This window comes from Mercenaria mercenaria, chromosome 17 (assembly GCF_021730395.1).
Source record: "Mercenaria mercenaria strain notata chromosome 17, MADL_Memer_1, whole genome shotgun sequence".
Taxonomy (NCBI): Eukaryota; Metazoa; Mollusca; class Bivalvia; order Venerida; family Veneridae; genus Mercenaria; species Mercenaria mercenaria.
In genome coordinates this window covers 17,964,497-17,989,887 of record NC_069377.1, presented here as the reverse complement: position 1 = coordinate 17,989,887, position 25,391 = coordinate 17,964,497, and the positions used below count along the sequence as shown (strand labels likewise).

The 25,391-nt window shown below is 39.1% G+C and overlaps 1 protein-coding gene across 3 annotated transcripts in view; it reads right to left on the bottom strand.

The window, feature by feature from the left end:
• The window catches only part of LOC123537554 (CWF19-like protein 1), a 281,916-nt gene that overhangs the window by 196,160 nt on the left and 60,365 nt on the right, over window positions 1–25,391 (bottom strand). For all 3 annotated transcript variants that reach the window (XM_053529211.1, XM_053529213.1, XM_053529212.1), the window contains exon 4: window positions 7,415–7,516. In XM_053529211.1, the coding sequence (XP_053385186.1) occupies window positions 7,415–7,516 (102 nt within the window). The remainder of the gene's footprint in view (window positions 1–7,414; window positions 7,517–25,391) is intronic.

The following is a 25,391-nucleotide window of genomic DNA, read 5'->3' as shown; positions in this document are numbered from 1 at the left end:
ACCCAGTTTCGAAATTGACCTAGATATCATCAAGGTAAACATTCTGACCAATTTTCATGAAGATCTCATGAAAAATATGGCCTCTAGAGAGGTCACAATGTTTTTCTATTTTTAGATCTACTGACCTAGTTTTTGACCCCACGTGACCCAGTTTCAAACTTGACCTAGATATCATCAAGGTGAACATTCTGACCAATTTTCATGAAGATCCATTGAGAAATATGGCCTCTAGAGAGGTCACAAGGTTTTTCTATTTTTAGACCTACTGACCTAGTTTTTGACCCCACGTGACCAAGTTTCGAACTTGACCTAGATATCATCAAGTTGAACATTCTGACCAATTTTCATCAAGATCTTATGAAAAATATGGCCCCTAGAGAGGTCACAAGGTTTTTCTATTTTTAGATCTACTGACCTAGTTTTTGACCCCACGTGATCCAGTTTCGAACTTGACCTAGATATCATCAAGGTGAACATTCTGACCAATTTTCATGAAGATCCATTAAGAAATATGGCCTCTAGAGAGGTCACAAGGTTTTTCTATTTTTAGACCTACTGACCTAGTTTTTGACCCCACGTGATCCAGTTTCGAACTTGACCTAGATATCATCAAGGTGAACATTCTGACAAATTTTCATGAAGATCTTTTGAAAAATATGGCCTCTAGAGAGGTCACAAGGTTTTTCTATTTTTAGATCTACTGACCTAGTTTTTGATCGCACGTGACCCAGTTTCGAACTTGACCTAGATATCATCAAGATGAACATTCTGACCAACTTTCATAAAGATCCCTTGAAAAATGTGACCTCTAGAGTGGTCACAAGCAAAAGTTTACGCACGCACGCACGCACGCACTGACGCACGGACGACGGACGACGGACGCCACGCAATCACAAAAGCTCACCTTGTCACTTTGTGACAGGTGAGCTAACAAAGTCCCAACTATGCAGAATATTTATCTAAAAGGACGTAACATGCACCATGCACAACTAGGGTTGGTACTGATCACTTGTGTGAAGTTTCATTAAATTGTGTGTAAGGGTTGGGAAGATTAGGCACGCACAAGATTGCATAATTATGCAGACTGTATTTACATAGTATGTTAACAAGAAACAAAGTCCCATAACTCTGCAATTTTTGTCGCTGAAAGAACCTAACATGCCCCATGCACAGCTACTGTTGTTACTGATCACTTGTGTGAAGTTTCATTAAATTGTGTCAAGAGGATGAGGAGAGATGGTGCGCACAAGATTGTGTCTATGTATATAGTATAGTAACAAAAAACAAAGTCCCGTAACTCTGCAATTTTTTTTCTGAAAGAACCTAACATGCCCCATGCACAACTACTGTTGTTACTGATCACTTGTGTGAAGTTTCATTAAACTGTGTCAAAGGGATGAGGAGAGATGGTGCGCACAAGATTGTGTCTATGTATATAGTATAGTAACAAAAAACAAAGTCCCGTAACTCTGCAAAAAAAAATTCTGAAAGAACCTTACATGCCCCATGCACAACTACTGTTGTTACTGATCACTTGTGTGAAGTTTCATTAAATTGTGTCAAGGGGATGAGGAGAGATGGTGCGCACAAGATTGTGTCTATGTATATAGTATAGTAACAAAAAACAAAGTCCCGTAACTCTGCAATTTTTTTTTCTGAAAAAACCTAACATGCCCCATGCACAACTACTGTTGTTACTGATCACTTGTGCGAAGTTTCATTAAATTGCATCAAGGGGATGAGGAGAGATGGTGCGCACAAGATTGTGTCTACGGACAGACAGACAACCTGAAACCAGTATACCCCCTCTTACAACTTTGTTGTCGGTGGGTACAATGACAGATCAACCTTAAATTATCATAATCAATTTAAGCTAGTTTCTCACATACTGACAGACATGAACAAGAGCGCCACCAAGCGGGGCAATATACACCCGAAGTGTTACATCAGAGGATGGGAGCAAAATTTAAAGAACTTGACTGTTGAAGCCCAAAGGACAGGAACAACAAAAAAGAAGAAATTAAAAAAAAAAAATTCCACAAAAAATTCTTACTAGGTAAAGTTATGTCAAAATATATCTAAAAATTGGATGTAACATCCATGTTGTACCATAGAAAAGTGGTCAAGGTTTTTCCCTAGGGCCAATAATAAAAAAGTTTCAAAATAAGCTATTTATAGTAACAAAAAAGGGAAGTAATACAAAAACAATTATTGTAATAGAACAAAAAAGGGATCTGCCAAATAAAAACAAGAGCACTGCAATGCAGAGCAATATACACAAAGCAAAGTCATATATGACCTTTGACCCCTAAAGGTGACCTTGACCTTGAAGCAAGACATCCAAAACATGCGCTCTGCACGTTGCCTCAGTGTGTTGAACATTTGTGCCAAGTTTCTTTGAAATCCTTCAAGCAGTTCAAGAGTTACAGAGCGGACACAGCAAAGTCATATATGATATTTCACTCCTAAGTGTGACCTTGACCTTGAAGCTAGTCATCCGAAACAAGCGCCCTGCACGTCGTCTCAGTATGGTGAACATTTGTGCCAAGTTTCTTTGAAATCCTTCAAGCAGTTCAAGAGTTTCAGAGTGGACAGGAAACACACCCATATGACCTTTGACCCCTAAGTGTGACCTTGACCTTGAAGGTAGTCATCCGAAACATGCGCTCTGCATGTCGTCTCCATGAGGTGAACATTTGTGTCAAGTTTCTTTGAAATCCTTCAAGGGGTTCAAGAGATATAGAGCGGACACGAAATTGCTAACGGACGCACGGACGGACGCACACACACACGGACGGATGCACGGACAAGAGCAAATCTATATGCTCCCACCACTCATGGGGGGGGGGGGGGGGGGGGCACAAAAATTATACAGGTGGTCCAAATTTCTATACTGTAACTTCAAAAACGGTAAGTAGGTCAGTAGGTCACGATTAAGACTATTCAAGATGAGTATTGAAATCTGTATCAAACATTATACATGTGGTCCAAATCACGATTAAGACTATTCAAGATGAGTATTGAAATCTGTATCAAACATTATACATGTGGTCCAAATCTTTTTGCTGTAGCTTCAAAAACAAGAAAGTAGGTCAGTAGGTCAGGGCTAAGAACATTAAAGATGAGTATTGAAATCTTTATCGAAAGTTATTGACGTGGTCCAAATTTTTATGCTGTTACGATAGGTGTGCAAAACTGTATATGTCATCCGAATTTCAAGGCCGTATCTTAAAAAACAAAAAGTAGGTCAGTAGGTCAAGGTCACAGTCAAGTGACCCCTAATTACTTGGGGGTCATCAGGTAATTATAATTAAAAAGTCTAGGAAATATGATCAGATAATTTTTGAAGTATTTTTTCCTATATAACTCATATACAAGTGACCCCAGGGCGGGGCCTTGAACATTCAGACAAGAAGATTTTTAAATTTTTTCCTATATAAGTCTATGTAAAACTTCGGGCCCTGGGGCAGGGCCTCTTTTCAACCCAGGGGAATCATTTGAACAAATATGGTAGAGGACCACTAGACAATGCAACATACCAAATACCAAAAGCCTTGGCCTTGCAGTTTCAGGCAAGAAGATTTTTAAAATTTTTGCTATGTATAAGTCTATGTAAAACTTGGTACCCCCAGGGCTGGGCCTCTTTTCAACCTAGGGGCTTAATTTAAAGAATCTTAGTAGAGGAGCACAAGGCAATGCTACATATCAAATATCAAAGGCCTAGGTCTTGTGGTTTCAGACCAGAAGATTTTCAAAGTTTTTTCCTATATAAGTCTATATAAACCATGTGACCCCCGGGGCGGGGCCATATTTGACCCTACGGGGATAATTTGAACAATCTTGGTAGAGGACTACTATATGATGCTACATACCAAATATCAAAGCCCTAGGCCCTGTGGGTTTGGACAAGAAGATTTTTAAAGATTTTCCTTTCGGTTGCCATGGCAACCAGAGCTCTGCATGGAATTCAATTCTTTGAATAATTTTTAAAGAAGACCATCCAAGGAACATCCCTGTGAAGTTTCATCAAAATTGGCCTGATGGTTAAGGAGGAGATGCTGTATAAAGGGAAGTGTGGCTGGACGCCGGATGGTGAGCGATCACAATAGCTCACCCTGAGCCTTTGACATAATCAAAAACTTTAACCAAACTAGAAATACATTCTGCATGCCCACGGGCAGAATGTCGAGCCCGCCAGCACCTTTGGCCTCTAAGTGTGACCTTGACCTTAGACCTAGGGACCTGGTTCTTGTGCATGACACTCCGTCTCATAATGGTGAACATTCATGCCAAATTACATCAAAATCCCACCATGCATGAAGAGGAAATGCTCTGGACAAACTTCAATTTGACCTTTGACCTCCAACTGTGACCTTGACCTTTGAGATAGGAAATGGGGTTTGTGCATGACACTCCTTCTCATTGAGGTTAACATTCATGCCAAATATAAACAAGATTGGTCCATGCATGTCAAAGTTATGGTCTGGACAAACTTCAATTTGACATTTGACCTCCAACTGTGACCTTGACCTTTGAGATAGGAACATGGCGTTTGCACATGACACTCATTGAGGCAAACATTCATGCCAAATATAAACAAAATTGGTCCATACATGTCAAAGTTATGGTCCAGACAAAATTGGACAGACACATGCACGCACATACAACGACCCACCAAAAGTGACAACTGTACTGAGCTCACCACAAGCGGACTCGACAAAAAATTCTAAGTTAAAATGGGGCATAACTCTGTCAAAATTCAAAAGAGTTATGGGGATTGTTTCACCTGTTGTAAACTTTGATAGTAAATAAATAGTTTAAGTTTCAAGTCAAAAGCTTAGACAGTAACAGAAATATCTGACTTTATCAAAAACTATAACAACGGCGACACCTGGAACAAGTGCAATAACTCCACCTGGAACGAGGGCAATATCTCTACTTGGAACAAGGGCAATAACTCTACTTGGAACAAGTGCAACAAGAGCTCGTCGAACACGAAATGCCCCCATTGATGCAATCAGTAATTGCACAAGGAACAGAAATTATATGCTCACTGTAAACAAAAGTTCTACCATTCTGGTTTAATCTGACCTTGACCTTTAACCTATTAACCTAACAAGAGATTACAGAGTGATCTTGGCGCCATCCACTGAGCCATTTTTTACAGAAATGTGAAAGTAGGTCACTAGGTTAATAACAAGGTCAAGGTTTTTTTCGGTACACAAACCTATGCATGTGGTCCAAATTTGAAGGCTGTAGCTACAGAAATGTGAAAGTAGGTCACTAGGTCAAGATCAAGGTCAATTCATGTCAAGGTTCATCTTGCCACTCAAAACTATACATGTGGTCCAAATTTGAATGATGTAAGTTATGGACATGAAGATTCTAAGTTTTTCCCTATATAAGTCTATATGAACCATATGACCCCTGGGGCGGGGCTATATTTGACCCTAGAGGGATAATTTGAACAAACTTGGTAGAGAACCACTAAATGATGCTACATTACAAAATACCGAAGCCATAGTCTTTGTGGTTTGGACAAGAAGATTTTCAAAGTTTTTCCCTATATAAGTCTATGTAAACCATGTGACCCCCAGGGCGGAGCCATATTGGACCCTAGAGGAATAATTTGAACAATCTTAGTAGAGGACCACTCGATGATATCAAAGCCCTAGGCCCTGTGGTTTTGGACAAGAGGTTTTTCAAAGTTTTTTCCTATATAAGTCTATATAAACCATGTGACCCCCGGGGTGGGGCCATATTTGACCCCAGGGAAATAATCTGAACAATCTTGGTAGAGAACCACTAGATTTTGCTATATACCAAATATCAAAGCCCTAGGCCCTATGGTATTGGACAAGAAGATCAGAAACCGTTTTAACTGTTCCTGGCCAATGTGACCTTGACCTTTGACCTAATGACCTCAAAATCAATAGGGGTCATCTGCTGGTCATGGCCAACCTAACCATCAATTTTCCTGACACTAGGCCCAAGCGTTCTAGAGTTATTGCCTGGAAACCATTTTACTGTTCCTGGTCACTGTGACCTTGACCTTTGACATACTGACCTCAAAATCAATAGGGGTCATCTGCTGGTGATGACCAACCTCCCTATCAACTTTCGTGACCCTAGGCCTAAGCCTTCTTGAGTTATCATCCGGAAACCGTTTTACTGTTCAGGGTCACTGTGACCTTGACCTTTAACATACTGACCTCAAAACCAATAGGGGTCATCTGCTGGTCATTACCAACCTCCCTATCAACTTTCATGATCCTAGGCCCAAGTGTTCTTGAGTTATCATCCGGAAACTGTTCTACTATTCAGGGTCACTGTGACCTTGACCTTTGACATACAGACCTCAAAATCAATAGGGGTCATCTGCTGGTGATGACCAACCTCCCTATCAACTTTCATGATCCTAGGCCGAAGTGTTCTTGAGTTATCATCCGGAAACGGATTGGTCTACATTCCGACCGACCGACCGACAGACCGACCGGCCTACCGACCGACCGACATCTGCAAAACAATATACCCCTCCTTCTTCGAAGGGGGGCATAATAACTCTACCAGGAACGAGTGCAATAACTCTACCTGGAACGAGGGCAATAACTCTACCTGGAACGAGGGCAATAACTCTACTTGGAACAAATGCAAATAACTCTACCTGAAACGAGGGCAATAACTCTACCTGGAACGAGAGCAATAACTCTACGTGGAACGAGGGCAATAACTCTACTTGGAACGAGTGCAAGAACTCTACCTGGAACGAGGGCAATAACTCTACGTGGAACGAGGGCAATAACTCTACTTGGAACGAGTGCAAGAACTCTACCTGGAACGAGGGCAAAAACTCTACCTGGAACGAGGGCAATAACTCTACCTGGAACGAGGGCAAAAACTCTACTTGGAACGAGTGCAATAACTCTACCTGGAACGAGGGCAATAACTCTACCTGGAACGAGGGCAATAACTCTACTTTTACTTCGAAAAATCAAACTAAAACAGGAAGTGGGTGGGGGCACAAAATGGTGTGTTAAAAGCACATGTTCTCCATGTTAACATGTGTATTCTCCTGCAGTACTTTTTTTCACTAGAAAGTGTCTAATGTCTAAATACCATTGTTTATCACCTAATTCATACATGTTTATATATCTGACATGTGGACAACTCTATAAGTACAGCTGACTTTCCTTCTCTCTAATTTGAGGGACTGCATTTATGTAGTAAGCAAATATGTTTTAACTGAGTAGAAATTGTCTTTAAATCTTCCTTCCTTTGGTTTTAAACACACAGTGTGCTTACCAGATACCATATGCAAATAACAGCAAACATTACAAGGTATTAAAACATGCACATTTGAAAACAGTTGAACAAAGTTTTAAAAGTTAAGTAAGAGAACAGATTTCTGTCATACCAAGATAAGTGACATTTTCACAGAGGTCTCCTCCTTGCATATCTTTATACCAGTGCACATGTTCTCCTTTGTTTGGACCTAGAATGAGTACTGGTAATGGTACTGAAATATAAGACAACATTTAACTTATATTTGATAGTCCTCAGATCATTTTTTAACAATAAAGTTTGCAGCAAGTTCAATAAGATATTATTTTCATACTTTTTATTCAAGTACTTTTAGATCTATATATCAATTGCAAGGGATCTCAAAAAAAAAATTTGAATGATCTTTGAAAATATGACAGATTTGTTCATATTGATTTATTAAACTAAAAACTGGACATTACACATTTTTTCATGATTTCTAAGGTTACCAAACTTCCCCTTGCTTTCCAATGCTTTTTATCAAACAAAATTAATCAATACACTGCCCTATTACCAGTGCTTCAATCATTCTTGCCATTAAAATAATTATAATGACACCATTAAAAACCTTGTATTTCATCTCACTGGAAATATAACAATTACAATGTCCCCTGCCTTGTACAGACATTTTTCCAATAACATACAACCAGCCAATACCATACAACCAGCCAATAACATACAACCAGCCAATACCATACAACCAGTTAATACCATACAACTAGCCAATAACATACAACCAGCCAATACCATACAACCAGCCAATACCATTGTAACAACCAGTTAACACCATACAACCAGCTAATACCATACAACCAGTTAATACCATACAACCAGCCAACAGAGTACAACAGACATTCAGTTAAGAAAAAAATACAAAATTGATTGTTACATTTTAATTTATTTGATTGTTTGTCTTTTCAAAACTTATTGAGTACCGATCAGATTTAAATAAATATATTCAGATAAAATTCCAACTGGAAATTAACTAAAACTTATCAAAATTATTACAGGAAAATGACAGCCATCACTCTGCCAATTAGTGTTGGTCCAAAACATTGTAATGCACTAATCTCCCTGTCACCAACTATCTTTCAAATCGTGATAACTATTACAGAACTATTGTGTAGCAGACGACTATTGTAAAATAATTTACAAAATAAATAACAAGAGCACCGCCAAGCGGGGCAATATACGCCCGAAGGGTTACATCACAGGATGGGAGCAAAATTTAAAGAACATGACTGTTGAAGCCATAAGGACAGGAACAACAAAAAGAAGAAATTCCAAAAAAAAAAAAAAATTCTAAGTCCACAAAAAAATTCTTACCAGGTAAAGTTATGTCAAAATACATCTAAAAATTGGATGTACCATCCATGTTGTACCACAGAAAAGTGGTCTCGGTTTTTCCCTACAGCCAATAATAAAAAAGTTTCAAAATAAGCTATATATAGTAACAAGAGATCACAGAGTTCTTTGTACACAAAACTATGCATGTGCATCAAGTTTGAAGGCTGTAGTTTGAAAAATTTGAAAGTAGGTCACTAGGTCAATCTTAAGGTCAAAGTTTATTTCGGTACACAAAACTATGCAAGTGGTCCAAATTTGAAGGCTGAAGCTTGAGAAATGTGAAAGTAGGTCACTAGGTCAAAATCAAGGTCAAATTTCACTTCAGAACACAAATCTATGTGGTCCAAATTTGAAGCCTGTACGTTCAAAAATGTGAAAGTAGGTCACTAGGTCAATGTCAAGGTCAAAGTTTGTTTCGGTACACAATCCTATGCATGTGGTCTAAATTTGAAGCCTGTAGCTACAGAAATGTGAAAGTAGGTCACTAGGTCAATCTTAAGGTCAAAGTTCATTTTGGTACACAAAACTATGCAAGTTGTCCAAATTTGAAGCCTGTAGCTTGAGAAATGTGAAAGTAGGTCACTAGGTCAAAATCAAGGTCAAATTTTATTTCGGAATACAGAACTATGCATGTGGTCCAAATTTGAAGCCTGTACCTTCAAAAATGTGAAAGTAGGTCACTAGGTCAATGTAAAGGTCAAAGTTTGTTTCGGTACACAAAACCATGCATGTGGTCCAAATTTGAAGGCTGTAGCTTGAGAAATGTGAAAGTAGGTCACTGAGTCATAATCAAGGTCAAATTTCATTTCGGAACATGAAACTACGCATGTGGTCCAAATTTAAAGCCTGTAACTTCAAAAATGTGAAAGTAGGTCACTAGGTCAATGTCAAGGTCAAAGTTTTTTTCAGTGCACAAAACTATGCATGTGGTCCAAATCTGAAGGTTGTAGCTACAGAAATGTGAAAGTAGGTCACTAGGTCAAAATCAAGGTCAACTCATGTCAAGGTTCATCCTGCCACTCAAAACCATACATGTGGTCCAAATTTGAATGTTGTAGGTTATTGACAAGAAGTTTTTAAAAGCTTTTCCCTATATAACTCTATATGAACCATGTGACCCCCAGGGCGGGGCCATATTTGACCCTAGGGGGATAATTTTAACAAACTTGGTAGAGAACCACTAGATGATGCTACATTACAAATATCAAAGCCCTAGGCTTTGTGGTTTGGACAAGAAGATTTTCAAAGTTTTTCCCTATATAAGTCTATGTAAACCATGTGGCCCCCGGGGCGGGGCCATATTAGACCCCAGGGAATAATTTGAATCATCTTGGTAGAGGACCACTAGATGATGCTTCATACCAAATATCAAAGCCCTAGGCACTGTGGTTTTGGACAAGAAGATTTTCAAAGTTTTTCCCTATATAAATCTTTGTAAATTATAGAAATAAACAAAGGGCCATAACTTACTAAAAAATTGTTGAACCAGTCTGATTTTCAGGGGGACACAACTAGGGTATCAATACATCATTCTGACAAAGTTTGGTCAAAATCCCCCTAGTAGTTACTGAGGAGATGCGTTAACGAGAAATTGTTAACGGAAGGACGGAAGGACGACGGACCACGGACGCAGAGTGATTTGAACAGCCCACCATCTGATGATGGTGGGCTAACAAACAAGAGTGCCAGAATGTCACAATATACTCCCGTCACAGCAAATTTCTTTACTCTAGCACCTGTATTTGCAAATGTAATTTTAATTTTGTGGTTGTTTAGTAATCATTGTAAGTCTTTTGTTTTCCTAAGTCTACAAAAAAAACTCCTTACCAGGTAGAGATAACTTAAAATACACCTAAAATTGAAAAGTAACATCTATGTTGTACCACAGAAAAGAGGTCTTGGTTTTTCCCTAAGGTCAATTATAACAAGAGATCACAGAGTGATCTTGGTGCCCACCAATGTGCCATTTTTGAGTGTTCCAAATTTCAAGACTTATTGACTAGCTCAAGGTCAAATTTTCATTTCCGTACACAACACTGTGCATGTGGTCCAAATTTGAAAGCTGTAGCTTGAGAATGTGAAAGTAGGTCACTAGATCAATTTCAAGGACAAAGTTCTTTGTACACAAAACTATGCATGTGCATCAAGTCTGAAGGCTGTAGTTTGAGAAATTTGAAAGTAGGTCACTAGGTCAATCTTAAGGTCAAAGTTTATTTCGGTACACAAAACTATGCAAGTGGTCCAAATTTGAAGCCTGTACCTTCAAAAATGTGAAAGTAGGTCACTAGGTCAATGTCAAGGTCAAAGTTTGTTTTGGGACACAATCCTATGCATGTGGTCTAAATTTGAACCCTGTGGCTACAGAAATGTGAAAGTAGGTCACTAGGTCAATCTTAAGGTCAAAGTTCATTTCGGTACACAAAACTATGCAAGTGGTCAAAATTTGATGGCTGTAGCTTGAGAAATGTGAAAGTAGGTCACTAGGTCAAAATCAAGGTCAAATTCCATTTCGGAACACAGAACTGTGCATGTGGTTCAAATTTGAAGCCTGTACCTTCAAAAATGTGAAAGTAGGTCACTAGATCAATATAAAGGTCAAAGTTTGTTTCGGTACACAAAACTATGCATGTGCTCCAAATTTGAAGGCTGTAGCTTGAGAAATGTGAAAGTAGGTCACTAGGTCAAAATCAAGGTCAAATTTCATTTCGGAACACAAAACTATGCATGTGGTATAAATTTGAAGCCTGTACCTTCAAAAATGTGAAAGTAGGTCACTAGGTCAATGTCAAGGTCAAAGTTTTTTCAGTGCACAAAACTATGCACGTGGTCCAAATTTGAAGGCTGTAGCTACAGAAATGTGAAAGTAGGTCACCAGGTCAAAATCAAGGTCAACTCATGTCAAGGTTCATCTTGCCACTCAAAAATATACATGTGATCCAAATTTGAATGTTGTAGTTATTGACAAAAAGATTTTAAAAGCTTTTCCCTATATAAGTCTATATGAACCATGTGACCCCCGGGGCAGGGCCATATTTGACCCTAGGGGGATAATTTGAACAAACTTGGTAGAGAACCACTGGATGATGCTACATTACAAATATCAAAGCCCTAGGCTTTGTGGTTTGGACAAGAAGATTTTCAAAGTTTTTCCCTATATAAGTCTATGTAAACCATATGACCCCCAGGGCAGGGCCATATTTGACCCTAGGGGGATAATTTGAAAAATCTTAGTTGAAGACCACTAGATGATGTCACATACAAAATATCAAAGCCCTAGGCCCTGTGGTTTTGGACAAGAGGTTTTTCAAAGTTTTTCCCTATATAAGTCTATATAAACCATGTGATCCCCGGGGCGGGGCCATATTTGACCCCGAGGAAATAATTTGAATCATCTTGGTAGAGGACCACTAGATGATGCTTCATACCAAATATCAAAGCCCTAGGCTCTGTGGTTTTGGACAAGAAGGTTTTCAAAGTTTTTCCCTATATAAATCTATGTAAATTATAGAAATAAACAAAGGGCCATAACTCACTCATAAATTGTTAAACCAGTCTGATTTTCAGGGGGACACAACTAGGGTACCAATACATCATTCTGACAAAGTTTGGTCAAAATCCCCCAAGTAGTTTCTGAGGAGATGCGATAACGAGAAATTGTTAACGGACGGACGGACAGACGGACGGACGGACGGACCACGGACGCAGAGTGATTTGAATAGCCCACCATCTGATGATGGTGGGCTAAAAAAGTTACAATATAAGTTATTTATAGTAACAACTAAGGGAAGTTAATCTTCAAAAAAAAAAAAAAAAAAAAAAATCCAAAAAAAAATTGTAAGTCCACACAAAAATCTTAACCAGGTAGAATTGGTCAAAATACACCTCAAAATTGGATGTAGCATGCATGTTGTACCACAGAAAAGTGGTCTCGATTTTTCCCTACGACTAGTAATGAAAAAGTTACAATATAAGCTATTTATAGTAACAACAAAGGGAAGTAATTCTAAAGAAGGGAACTGCGCATGACACTTCGTCTCATGATGGTGTATAATTGTGCCAAGTAACATCAAAATCCCTCCATGCATGAAGAAGAAATGCTTCGGACAAAGTCATTCTTGTATGTGACCTTTGGCCTCTAAGTGTGACCTTGACCTTAGACCTAGGGACCTGGTTCTTGCGCAAGACACTCCGTCTCGTGGTGGTGAATATTTGTGCCAAGTTATATCAAAATCCCTCCATGCATGAAGAAGAAATGCTCCAGACAAGGTTTTCATTCTTGTATCCTTTGATCTCTAAGTGTGACCTTGACCTTGGACCTAGGGACCTGGTTCTTGCGCATGACACTCCGACTCGTGGTGGTGAACATTTGTGCCAAGTTATATCAAAATTCCTCCATGCATGAAGAAGAAATGCTCCGGACAAAGTTTTCATTCTTGTATCCTTTGTCCTCTAAGTGTGACCTTGACCTTAGACCTAGGGACCTGGTTCTTGCGCATGACACTCCATCTCATGATGATGAACAATTGTGCCAACTTTCATCAAAATCCCTCCATGCATGAAGAAGATATGCTCCGGACAAAGTCATTCTTGAATTTGACCTTTGACCTCTAAGTGTGACCTTGACCTTAGACCTAGGGACCTGGTTCTTGCGCACGACACTCCGTCTCATGATGGTGAACAACTGTGCCAAGTTTCATCAAAATCCCTTATTGCATGTAGAAGATATGCTCTGGACAAAGTCTGTGGACGCCGCCCGCCCGCCCGCCCATCCGCCCGCCAGGGGTGTTCCCATAATACGTTCTGTTTTCCAAACGGGCGTATAAAAAGGGAAGTAATTAAAAAAAAAATTATTGTAAGAGAACAAAAAGGGATCTGCCAAATAAAAACAAGAGCACTGCACTGCATAGCAATATATACAAAGCAAAGTCATATATGACCTTTGACCCCTAAGTGTGACCTTGACCTTGAAGTTAGTCATCCAAAACAAGCGCTCTGCACGTCGTCTCAGTGTGGTGAACATTTGTGCCAAGTTTCTTTGAAATCCTTCAAGCAGTTCAAGAGTTACAGAGCAGACACAGCAAAGTCATATATGACCTTAAACTCCTAAGTGTGACCTTGACCTTGAAGTTAGTCATCCGAAACAAGCGCTCTGCACGTCGTCTCAGTGTGGTGAACATTTGTGCCAAGTTTCTTTGAAATCCATCAAGCAGTTCAAGAGTTACAGAGCGGACACGAAACACACTCATATAACCTTTGACCCCTAAGTGTGACCTTGACCTTGAAATGAGACATCCAAAACATGCACTCTGCAGGTCGTCTCAGTGTGGTGAACATTTGTGCCAATTTTCTTTGAAATCCTTCAAGCAGTTCAAGAGTTACAGAGCGGACACGAAACACACTCATATGACCTTTGACCCCTAAGTGTGACCTTGACCTTGAAATGAGACATCCAAAACATGCGCTCTGCACGTCGTCTCAGTGTGGTGAACATTTGTGTCAAGTTTCTTTGAAATCCTTCAAGGGGTTGAAGAGTTACAGAGCAGACACGAAATTGCTAACGGATGGACGGATGGAAGTTCCTACATATGGATACTTATGTGGCTACTCTTTTGTTCTCTCTATTGTTCTTTTAGCCATGTAAGAGAAAAATAGCCACATAAAAGCCTTACGGAATGAATGACATCAAAGAAAAAGTACAGTTACCTATTGTTCCTATAGCCACCTAAGTATGCAAATGTGAGCTCGGACGGACGGACACCTGGACCATAACATAATACGTCCCTTCGGGCGTATAACAACATACAAAAGTTTCCCCATTAGATTTTCTGTTTTTCTCTAATGGGTTTTCGTGTTTTCAGTTCAAGAGTTACAGAGCGGACACGAAACACACTCATATAACCTTTGACCCCTAAGTGTGACCTTGACCTTGAAATGAGACATCCAAAACATGCACTCTGCACGTCGTCTCAGTGTGGTGAACATTGGTGCCAATTTTCTTTGAAATCCTTCAAGCAGTTCAAGAGTTACAGAGCGGACACGAAACACACTCATATGACCTTTGACCCCTAAGTGTGACCTTGACCTTGAAATGAGACATCCAAAACATGCGCTCTGCACGTCGTCTCAGTGTGGTGAATATTTGTGTCAAGTTTCTTTGAAATCCTTCAAGGGGTTGAAGAGTTACAGAGCAGACACGAAATTGCTAACGGATGGACGGATGGAAGTTCCTACATATGGATACTTATGTGGCTACCCTTTTGTTCTCTCTATTGTTCTTTTAGCCACGTAAGAGAAAAATAGCCACATAAAAGCCTTACGGAATGAATGACATCAAAGAAAAAGTACAGTTACCTATTGTTCCTATAGCCACCTAAGTATGCAAATGTGAGCTCGGACGGACGGACACCTGGACCATAACATAATACGTCCCTTTGGGCGTATAACAACATACAAAAGTTTCCCCATTAGATTTTCTGTTTTTCTCTAATGGGTTTTCGTGTTTTAAGCTCACGCTCACCTGAGTCAAAGGCTCAAAGAGCTATTGTGATCGCTCACCATCTGGCGTCTGTCTGTCCATCCGTCCACACTTTCCTTTAAACAACATCTCCTCCTAAACCATCAGGCCAATTTTGATGAAACTTCACAGGGATGTTCCTTGGATGGTCTTCTTTAAAATTTGTTCAAAGAATTGAATTCCATACATACATGCCATATCTCCCGCCGGGAGCCTTTTTCTCCCGTATTTTCAGTATATCTCCCGGTCTCCTGCCGGGACATGAAAACCTCCCGTAAAAAAATAAATTCAGAAAAAAAGTTCTCTGTCGAAAAATCGTATCTCGGACCCAATGTAGACCTTTAGAAAATACTTGAAATTCAATATCGAGTAGCCCGGAAATACTCTTCAAACATAATTTTGATAGTTGTCTGTAATCCCTAGCTTGTTTATCGAGAGATACATGCCTGAGGCATTAATTATCTTTCCACCTACTGTCACCATCTGCAAACAATTAACCATTTAATCTTACCCGTAGGCAATTGTAAACATGTGCATTCGAGATTTTAGACTGATTCAATTACATCAAAGTCGCTGATCTGTAGTTTTTAAAACAATATGTAAACCAGTCTTAAAACTAGAAAATGCTTTTGTAAAAAAGCGCATGTCTCCCCCAATGCAAAGTCCTATAGGCAAGAAGTCAATAGGGGTCAGGAGCGAAAGTCAAAGAGACACTGATGGTTGGCTGCAGTAGGGATCATCTACTTGGCATGTCCAGTCATCCCGCTAAATTTCAACACTCTTAGCCTAGTGGTTCTCAAGTCACTGTTCAGGCTCCTGTGACCTTGACCTTTGATCAAGTGACCTCAAAATAAATAGGGGTCATCTACTCTGCATGTCCAATCATCTTATTAAGTTTCAACATTGTAGGTCAAGTGGTTCTCAAGTTATTTCCAAAAAATAATTTTACATGAACAGGCCACTGTGACCTTGACCTTATATTGACTGACCCCAAAATCAATAGGGGTCATCTACTCTGCATGTTCAATCATCCTATGAAGTTTCAACATTCTGGGTCAAGTGGTTCTCAAGTTATTGATCGGAACTGGTTATCAATGTTCAGGCCCCTGTGACCTTGACCTTTAACGGAGTGACCCCAAAAACAATAGGGGTCATTTACTCTGCATGAACAATCATCCTATGAAGTTTCAACATTCTGGGTCGAGAGGTTCTCAAGTTATTGATCGGAAATGGTTTTCCATATTCAGGCCCCTGTGACCTTGACCTTTAACAGAGTGACCCCAAAATCCTTAGGGGTCATCTACTCTGCATGACCAATCATCCTATGAAGTTTCATCATTCTGGGTCAAGTGGTTCTCAAGTTACTGACCGGAAATGGTTTTCCATGTTCAGGCCCCTGTGACCTTGACCTTTCACAGAGTGACCCCAAAATCATTAGGGGTCATCTACTCTGCATGACCAATCATCCTATTAAGTTTCAACATTCTGGGTCAAGTGGTTCTCAAGTTACTGACTGGAAATGGTTTTCAATGTTCAGGCCCCTGTGACCTTGACCTTTAATGGAGTGACCCCAAAATCGATAGGGGTGATCTACTTTGCATGTACAATCATCCTATGAAGTTTCAACATTCTGGGTCAAGTGGTTCTCTAGTTATTGATCGGAAATGGTTTTCCATGTTCAGGCCCCTGTGACCTTGGCCTTTGATGGAGTGACCCCAAGATCAATAGGGGTCATCTACTCTTTATGACCAATCATCCTATGAAGTTTCAACATTCTGGGTCAAGTGGTTCTCTAGTTATTGATCGGAAAGGGTTTTCAATGTTCAGGCCCCTGTGACCTTGACCTTTGACGGAGTGACCCCAAAATCAATAGGGGTCATCTACTCTTCATGACCAATCATCCTATGAAGTTTCAACATTTTTGGTCAAGTGGTTCTCTAGTTATTGATCGGAAATGGTTTTCAATGTTCAGGCCCCTGTGACCTTGACCTTTGACGGAGTGACCCCAAAATCAATAGGGATCATCTACTCTTCATGATCAATCATCGTATGAAGTTTCAACATTCTGGGTCAAGTGGTTCTCTAGTTATTGATCGGAAATGGTTTTCAATGTTCAGGCCCCTGTGACCTTGACCTTTGACAGAGTGACCCCAAAAACAATAGGGGTCGTCTACTCCAGCAGCCCTACAACCCTATAAAGTTTGAAGGTTCTAGGTCAAATGGTTCTCCAGTTATTGCTCGGAAATGAAGTGTGACGTACGGACGGACGGACGGACGGACGGAAGGACGGACGGACAGGGCAAAAACAATATGTCTCCTGGGGGAGACATAATTACGTCATTTTACCGCCACCTGCCAAAGTGTACTTTCGTTTTCGCTGACCTCAATATTCATCGAGCCATCAGAAGATGAGACAGGTTAGTGGTAACACCCAGTTCATGCTTCTCAATTTAAATACTTGCACAACATGCAAAAAATCAACCATGATTTAACAAAAATTGGCGAGTTAATGTCAGACTACACAGAATTTCGGACAAACATGAATTCGGATAAGTGAGTTTTATGAAATAAATTGCAATTAATACTGCCCAAAGAATTGACTACCATTCCTTTGTGATATTGTCATGTTGCAATAATTAACGGGAAAAGAATTCCCAGTTTAAATACATGTAGTTTTAATCTAAATATGGACAATCCAGCAATAGAACGACTTTCATTTTTGTTTCAACAATTCCTGAAAAGAAATGACTGCCCTTAAACACACTGGTTATTCGGATACCTACTCGTATGAGCGATACTGCCCTCGTGTGATTAATGTACATGTAGGTTGTTTAGGGTATATAAAAACAATGCCAACGTATGACACATATTTAAGAATGTTGAACATTTTAAAGACAGATTCGTCCGAGGCAATGCATTAATTCGCACTGGTGAAAATATCAGTCCTCAGTAATATTGATATGACTATAAAATTTGAAGAAATGTAGCGAAAATTACGTATTTTGACGTTTTGAGACGTATTTTTCTTTGTTCAAAGTTGAGATAACTGAATTTGCAACTCACCTTGGTAGAACTATACATACTCAACTACTCGTGTGACGTGCGTCGTGTGTCGTCCGTCCGTCAACATTTTTAGCTCACCTGTCACAAAGTGACAAGGTGAGCTATTGTGACCGCTTGATGTCTGTCGTCCGTCATCCGTCAACAATTTGTAAAAAAATCTTCTTCTTGAAAACCACTGGGCAGAATTACATCAAACTTCACAGGAATGATCCTTGGGTGGCCCCCTTTCAAAATTGTTCAAAGAATTGAATTCAATGGAGAACTCTGGTTGCCATGGCAACCGAAAGGAAAAACTTTAAAAATCTTCTTCTCAAAAACCAGAAGCCCTAGAGCTTAGATATTTGGTGTGAAGCATTGCCTAGTGGACCTCTACCAAGTTTGTCCAAAATTGACCCCACCCCAGGGGTCACTTGATTTTACATAGGAAAATCTTAAAAAATCTTCTTAAGAAGCCTAGAGCTTAGATATTTGACTTGTAGCATTGCCTAGTGGACCTCTACTAAAGTTGTTCAAATCATGACCTCCGGGTCAAAATTTACCCCTCCCCAGGGGTCACTTGATTTTACATAATTATGAAAATCTTCAAAAAATTTCTAAAAATAAACCAGAAGGCGTAGAGCTTAGATATTTGACATGTAGCATTGTCTAGTGGACCTCTACGAAATTGGTTTAAATCATGATCCCCAGGGTCAAAATTGACCCCGCCCCAGGGGTCACTTGATTTTACATAGGAAAAACTTTAAAAATCTTCTTCTCAAAAACCAGAAGCCCTAGAGCTTAGATATGTGGTGTGAAGCATTGCCTAGTGGACCTCTACCAAGTTTGTTCAAATCATGACTCCGGGGTCAAAATTGACCCCGCCCCAGGGGTTACTTGATTGTACATAGGAAAATCTTAAAAAATCTTCTTCTCAAAAAGCATAAGCCCTGGAGCTTAGATATTTGACATGTAGCATTGCCTAGTGGACCTCTACTAAAGTTGTTCAAATCATGACCCCGGAGTCAAAATTGACCCCGCCCCAGGGGTCACTTGATTTTACATAGGAAAATCTTAAAAAAAATTCTAAAAATAAACCAGAAGGCCTAGAGCTTAAATATTTCACATGTAGCATTGCCTAGTGTACCTCTACAAAATTTGTTTAAATCATGACCCTCAGGTCAAAATTGGCCCCGCCGCCGGGGTCACTTGATTTTACATAGGAAAATCTTTAAAAATCTTCTTCTCAAAAACCAGAAGCCCTAGAGCTTAGATATTTGACATGTAGCATTGCCTAGTGGACCTCTACTAAAGTTATTCAAATCATGACCCCGGGGTCAAAATTGACCCCGTCCTAGGGGTCACTTGATTTTACATAATGAAAATCTTCAAAAAATTTCTAAAAATAAACCAGAAGGCCTAGAGCTTAGATATTTCACATGTAGCATGGCCTAGTGGACCTCTACAACATTTGTTCAAATCATGACCCCCGGGGTCAAAATTGACCCCGCCCCAGGGGTCACTTGATTTTACATATGAAAATCTTCAAAAATTTTCTAAAAATAAACCAGAAGGCCTAGACCTTAGATATTTGACATGTAGCATTGCCTAGTAGACTTCTACAAAATTTGTTCAAATCATGACCCCCGGGATCAAATTGGCTCCGCCTCATGGGGTTACTTGATTGTACATAGAAAAATCTTCAAAATTTTCTAAAAATAAACCAGAAGGCCTAGAGCTTAGATATTTGACATGTAGCATTGCCTAGTGGACCTCTACAAAATGCTTTTGAAAATGCTGTTAGAAAATATGTAATAAACAACAATGCATAACCTTACACCATACATATCACATACATATGTGACTTGAATATTTACTGCTATGAAAATGTAGCATTCTCAGCTGACTTTACAAAGTTTTTGATACATCAAATATCTATGTGAGTGTTACTAGATCTATTAAAGCTTCTGATTTGAAACTTAGAACAGTTATTTACTGTCAAAGTCTACACTAGGAGAAACAATACTCTTAAGTCTGAATCTAGACAGAGTTATGCCCCTTTTTAACATAGAATATTTTTTATTAAGTTTTATATAAGCAATAGTTATAGTATGTGTGAGAGTGTGTTACCAGGATATATCAGAGCTAGGGGTACATCGAGGGTATTTTTCTCTGCACATATCGTCGAGGCCGGTAGGCCGAGACAGATATGTGAAGTGAAAAATAACGAGATGTACCCCTAGCTCTGATATATCCTCGTAACACACGAGCATTACATATTATAACTGTTTTATCGCATAGTTTATCATTAAAATTTATATATTATTTTCATTTAAATTTGTTTATTATTATTTTTACTATTTTGATTCCCTTTCTGCGCCTCGCTGACTGAAACACTAAAACTTCTGTTTTAGAAAATGTGTTCCCCAGATAAAAGTACCCAACAAATTTCTGCATTAGTTTTAAATCTTTGCATTTCATTGGCCAGACATATTGTAAAACTTGTTGTTTTGTTTGTAAAAAAAATCAAAGAAAAAGAAACATTTGAGAAATCTCAGAATTTCATATATTTCATGTATTTCTGAATTTGGCAATAACTATCAAGTTTTTGAAATATTCTAGTTTATTTATTCTTTTACTTTATAAATGTAGGTGTTTGTGACAATTCTTTCTCTGTGAACTGTAAATTGGAGCTAAAATCATCTTTTCTTTGAAAGGAAAAAATTATACTCCCTTGATAGGACCTCAATAGAGAAAAAGTGTTCCGATATATATCGGAACAGTTTTACTGTGCTGATATATATCGGAACACTTTTTTTCTTATGAAACTCCATAGAGATTTCCGTGTTGATATATATCGCAACAGTTTTGTAAGATATCAGCACAGTTTTGTAGTAATAATGTGTGTTACTATGTATAACATGCTGCAAAGATCAAAGGAAAATTGCCGCACTATGCGATAATGACCAATAGCCCTGTACTTTCAAAGCTTCTGACTATTATGCCCCTTTTACTGGCAAAGCTCTAATTCAGAAAAGTCGACATGATGTCTTATGTACAGTGTTTCAGGGTATAGCGGATAGCTAACTAATTTTTCAAGTTTTCCAATTCATAGAAATGAAACTTAGTAGTTTTTTTGTGTATTTCGGACAGAAAACAGCTATATTTTTGATAACATTCAGCTTTTAATAGAAATTCACGTGTTTTTTCTCCCCATGCCATTGTTTACATATGCGTCGATTTAGGGTGTACAGGATAGCTTTGGTCATTTTTTCCATTTCTAGTTTAAAATCCACATCTAAAAAAACTTCCCAATATTTTTTCACAATAAATAAGAATAATAATGTATTACCTTTTCAAAAACATTCAGCTTTTTAAATTTCTATCAAATACTTTTCATTCGCTGATGTTTTTTACATACACACTGATTTAGTCAGTAGGGGATAGCTTCAATTTTCATTTGATGACATATGAAACAAGAGGGCCATGATGGCCCTATATCGCTCACCTGAGTTAAGTTGCTTGCTTGAACAAATTTCTTTGCTAAAGCTTCAAAAACAAAAAAGTAGGGCAGTAGGTCATATTCATGGTCACTGAAAGACAGTTCTTAGATTAGTGTGCAAAACTGCACATGCCATCCAAATTTCAAGGCTGTATCTTAAAAAACAAGAAAGTAGGTCAGTAGGTCAAGGTCACAGTCGGGTGACCCTTATCACTATGGGTCATCAGGTAATTATAATTAAACAGTCTAGGAAATATGATCTGATAATTTTTGAAGTATTTTTTCCTATATAACTAATGTATCAAGTGACCCCTGGGGCGGGGCCTCTTTTCACCCCAGGGGCATCATTCGACAAACTTGTTAGTGATCAACTAGGCAATGATATAACAAACTTTCAAAGGCATAAGCCTTGAACTTTCAGATTAGAAGATTTTTAAAATTTTTTCCTATATATAAGTCTATGTAAAACTTCGGACCCCCAGGGCAGGCCTCTTTCACCCCAGGGGCATAATTTGAACAATTTTGGTAGTAGTCCACTAGGCAATGCAACATACCAAATATCAAAAGCATAGGCCTTGCAGTTTCCGGCAAGAAGATTTTTAAATGTTTTCCTATATATGTCTATGTAAAACTAGGGAACTCTGTGCCAGGGCCTCTTTTCACCCTGGGGGAATAATATGAACAATCTTGGTAGAGGACCACAAGGCAATGCTACATACCAAATATCAAAAGCCTAGGTCTTGTGGTTTCAGACAAGAAGATTTTTAAAGTTTTTTTCCTATATTTTTCCAAGTCTATATGAACAATGTGACCCCCCTGGGGCCATATTTCATCCTAGGTGGATCATTTGAAGAATCTTGGTAAAGGCCCACTATATAATGCTACATAATAAATAACAAAGCCCTAAGCCTTATGGTTTTGGACAAGAAGATTTTCAAAGTTTTTCCCTATATAAGTCTATATAAACAATGTGACCCCCGGGACAGGGCCATATTTGACCCTAGGGGGATAATTTGAACAATCTTGGTAGAGACCCACTAGATGATGCTACATACCAAATATCAAAGCCCTAGGCCTTGTGGTTTTGGACAAGAAGATTTTCAAAGTTTTTCCTTTCGGTTGCCATGGCAACCAGAGTTCTGCATGGAATTAAATTCTTTGAACAATTTTGAAAGAGGACCACCCAAGGATGATTCCTGTGAAGTTTGGTGTAATTCTGCCCAGTGGTTTTCAAGAAGAAGATTTTTTTAGAAAACGATGACGGACGGACGACCGACGACTGACGACGGACGACGGACATTGAGCGGTCACAAAAGCTCACCTTGAGCCTTTGGCTCAGGTGAGCTAAAAACAAGAAAGTAGGTCAGTAGGTCAAGGTCACAGTCAAATGACATCATATTACTTGGGGTCATCAGGTAATTATAATTAAACAGTCTTGGAAATAGGATCAGATGATTTTTAAGTATTTTTTCCTATATAACTCCCACATAATAACTAAGTGACCACAGGGCGGGGCCTCTTTAACCCCAGGGGCATAATTTGAACAATTTTGGTAGAGGACTACTAAACAATGCATCATACCAAATATCAAAAGCCTAGGTCGTATGGTTTCAGACAAGAAAATTTTTAAAGCTTTTTCCTATATAAGTCTATATAAAACTTCGGACCCCCAGGGCAGGCTTCTTTTCACCCCAGGGGTACAATCTGAACAATTTTGGTCGAGGACCATAAGACAATGCTACATTACAAATATCAAAGGTCTAAGTGTTGTGGTTTCAGACAAGAAGATTTTTAAACTTTTTTTCCTATATGTCTTTGTAAAACTTGGGACCCCCGGGGCTGGGCCATATTTGACCCTAGGGGGATAATTTGAACAATCTTGGTAGAGGACCACTAGATGATGCTACATACCAAATATCAAAGCCCTAGGCCATGTGGTTTTGTACAAGAAGAAGTATCAAAGTTTTCCCTATATAAGTCTATATAAACCATGTGCCCCCCGGGGCGGGGCCATATTTGACCCTAGGGGAATAATTTGAACAATCTTGGTAGAGGACCACTAGATGATGCTACATACCAATTATCAAAGCCCTAGGCCATATGGTTCTGTACAAGAAGATTTTCAAAGTTTTCCCTATATAAGTCTATACAAACCATGTGACCCCCGGGGCGGGGCCATATTTGACCCTAGAGGGATAATTTGAACAATTTTGATAGAGGACCACTAGATGATGCTACACACTAGATATCAAAGCCCTAGGCCCTGTGGTTTTGAGCAAGAAGATTTTTAAAGTTTTTCCTTTTGGTTGCCATGGCAACCAGAGTTCTGCATGGAATGAAATTCTTTGGATAATTTTGAAAGGGGACCACCCAAGGATCATTCCTGTGAAGTTTGGTGTAATTCTGCCAAGTGGTTTTCAAGAAGAAGATTTTTTTAGACAAGAGGGCCATGATGGCCCTTTATCGCTCACCTGAGTAGAGTTGCTTGCTTGAACAAATTTCTTAGCTAAAGCTTTAAGATCTAGGCCTTCTGGTTTATTTTTAGCAAATTTATGAAGATTTCCCTATGCACAATCAAGTAACCTTGGGGCTGGGTCAATCTGACCCTGGGAGGTCAAGATTTGAACACATTTTGTAGAGGTCCACTAGGCAATGCTACATGTCAAATATCTAAGCTCTAGGCCTTCTGGTTTATTTTTAGAAAATTTTGAAGATTTTTCTATGTACAATCAAGTAACCCCATGAGGCGGAGCCAATTTGATCCCGGGTGTCATGATTTGAACAAATTTTGTAGAAGTCTACTAGGCAATGCTACATGTCAAATATCTAAGGTCTAGGCCTTCTGGTTTATTTTTAGAAAATTTTTGAAGATTTTCATATGTAAAATCAAGTGACCCCTGGGGCGGGGTCAATTTTGACCCCGGGGGTCATGATTTGAACAAATGTTGTAGAGGTCCACTAGGCCATGCTACATGTGAAATATCTAAGCTCTAGGCCTTCTGGTTTATTTTTAGAAATTTTTTGAAGATTTTCATTATGTAAAATCAAGTGACCCCTAGGACGGGGTCAATTTTGACCCCGGGGTCATGATTTGAATAACTTAGTAGAGGTCCACTAGGCAATGCTACATGTCAAATATCTAAGCTCTAGGGCTTCTGGTTTTTGAGAAGAAGATTTTTAAAGATTTTCCTATGTAAAATCAAGTGACCCCGGCGGCGGGGCCAATTTTGACCTGAGGGTCATGATTTAAATAAATTTTGTAGAGGTACACTAGGCAATGCTACATGTGAAATATTTAAGCTCTAGGCCTTCTGGTTTATTTTTAGAATTTTTTTTAAGATTTTCCTATGTAAAATCAAGTGACCCCTGGGGCGGGGTCAATTTTGACTCCGGGGTCATGATTTGAACAACTTTAGTAGAGGTCCACTAGGCAATGCTACATGTCAAATATCTAAGCTCCAGGGCTTATGCTTTTTGAGAAGAAGATTTTTTAAGATTTTCCTATGTACAATCAAGTAACCCCTGGGGCGGGGTCAATTTTGACCCCGGAGTCATGATTTGAACAAACTTGGTAGAGGTCCACTAGGCAATGCTTCACACCACATATTTAAGCTCTAGGGCTTCTGGTTTTTGAGAAGAAGATTTTTAAAGTTTTTCCTATGTAAAATC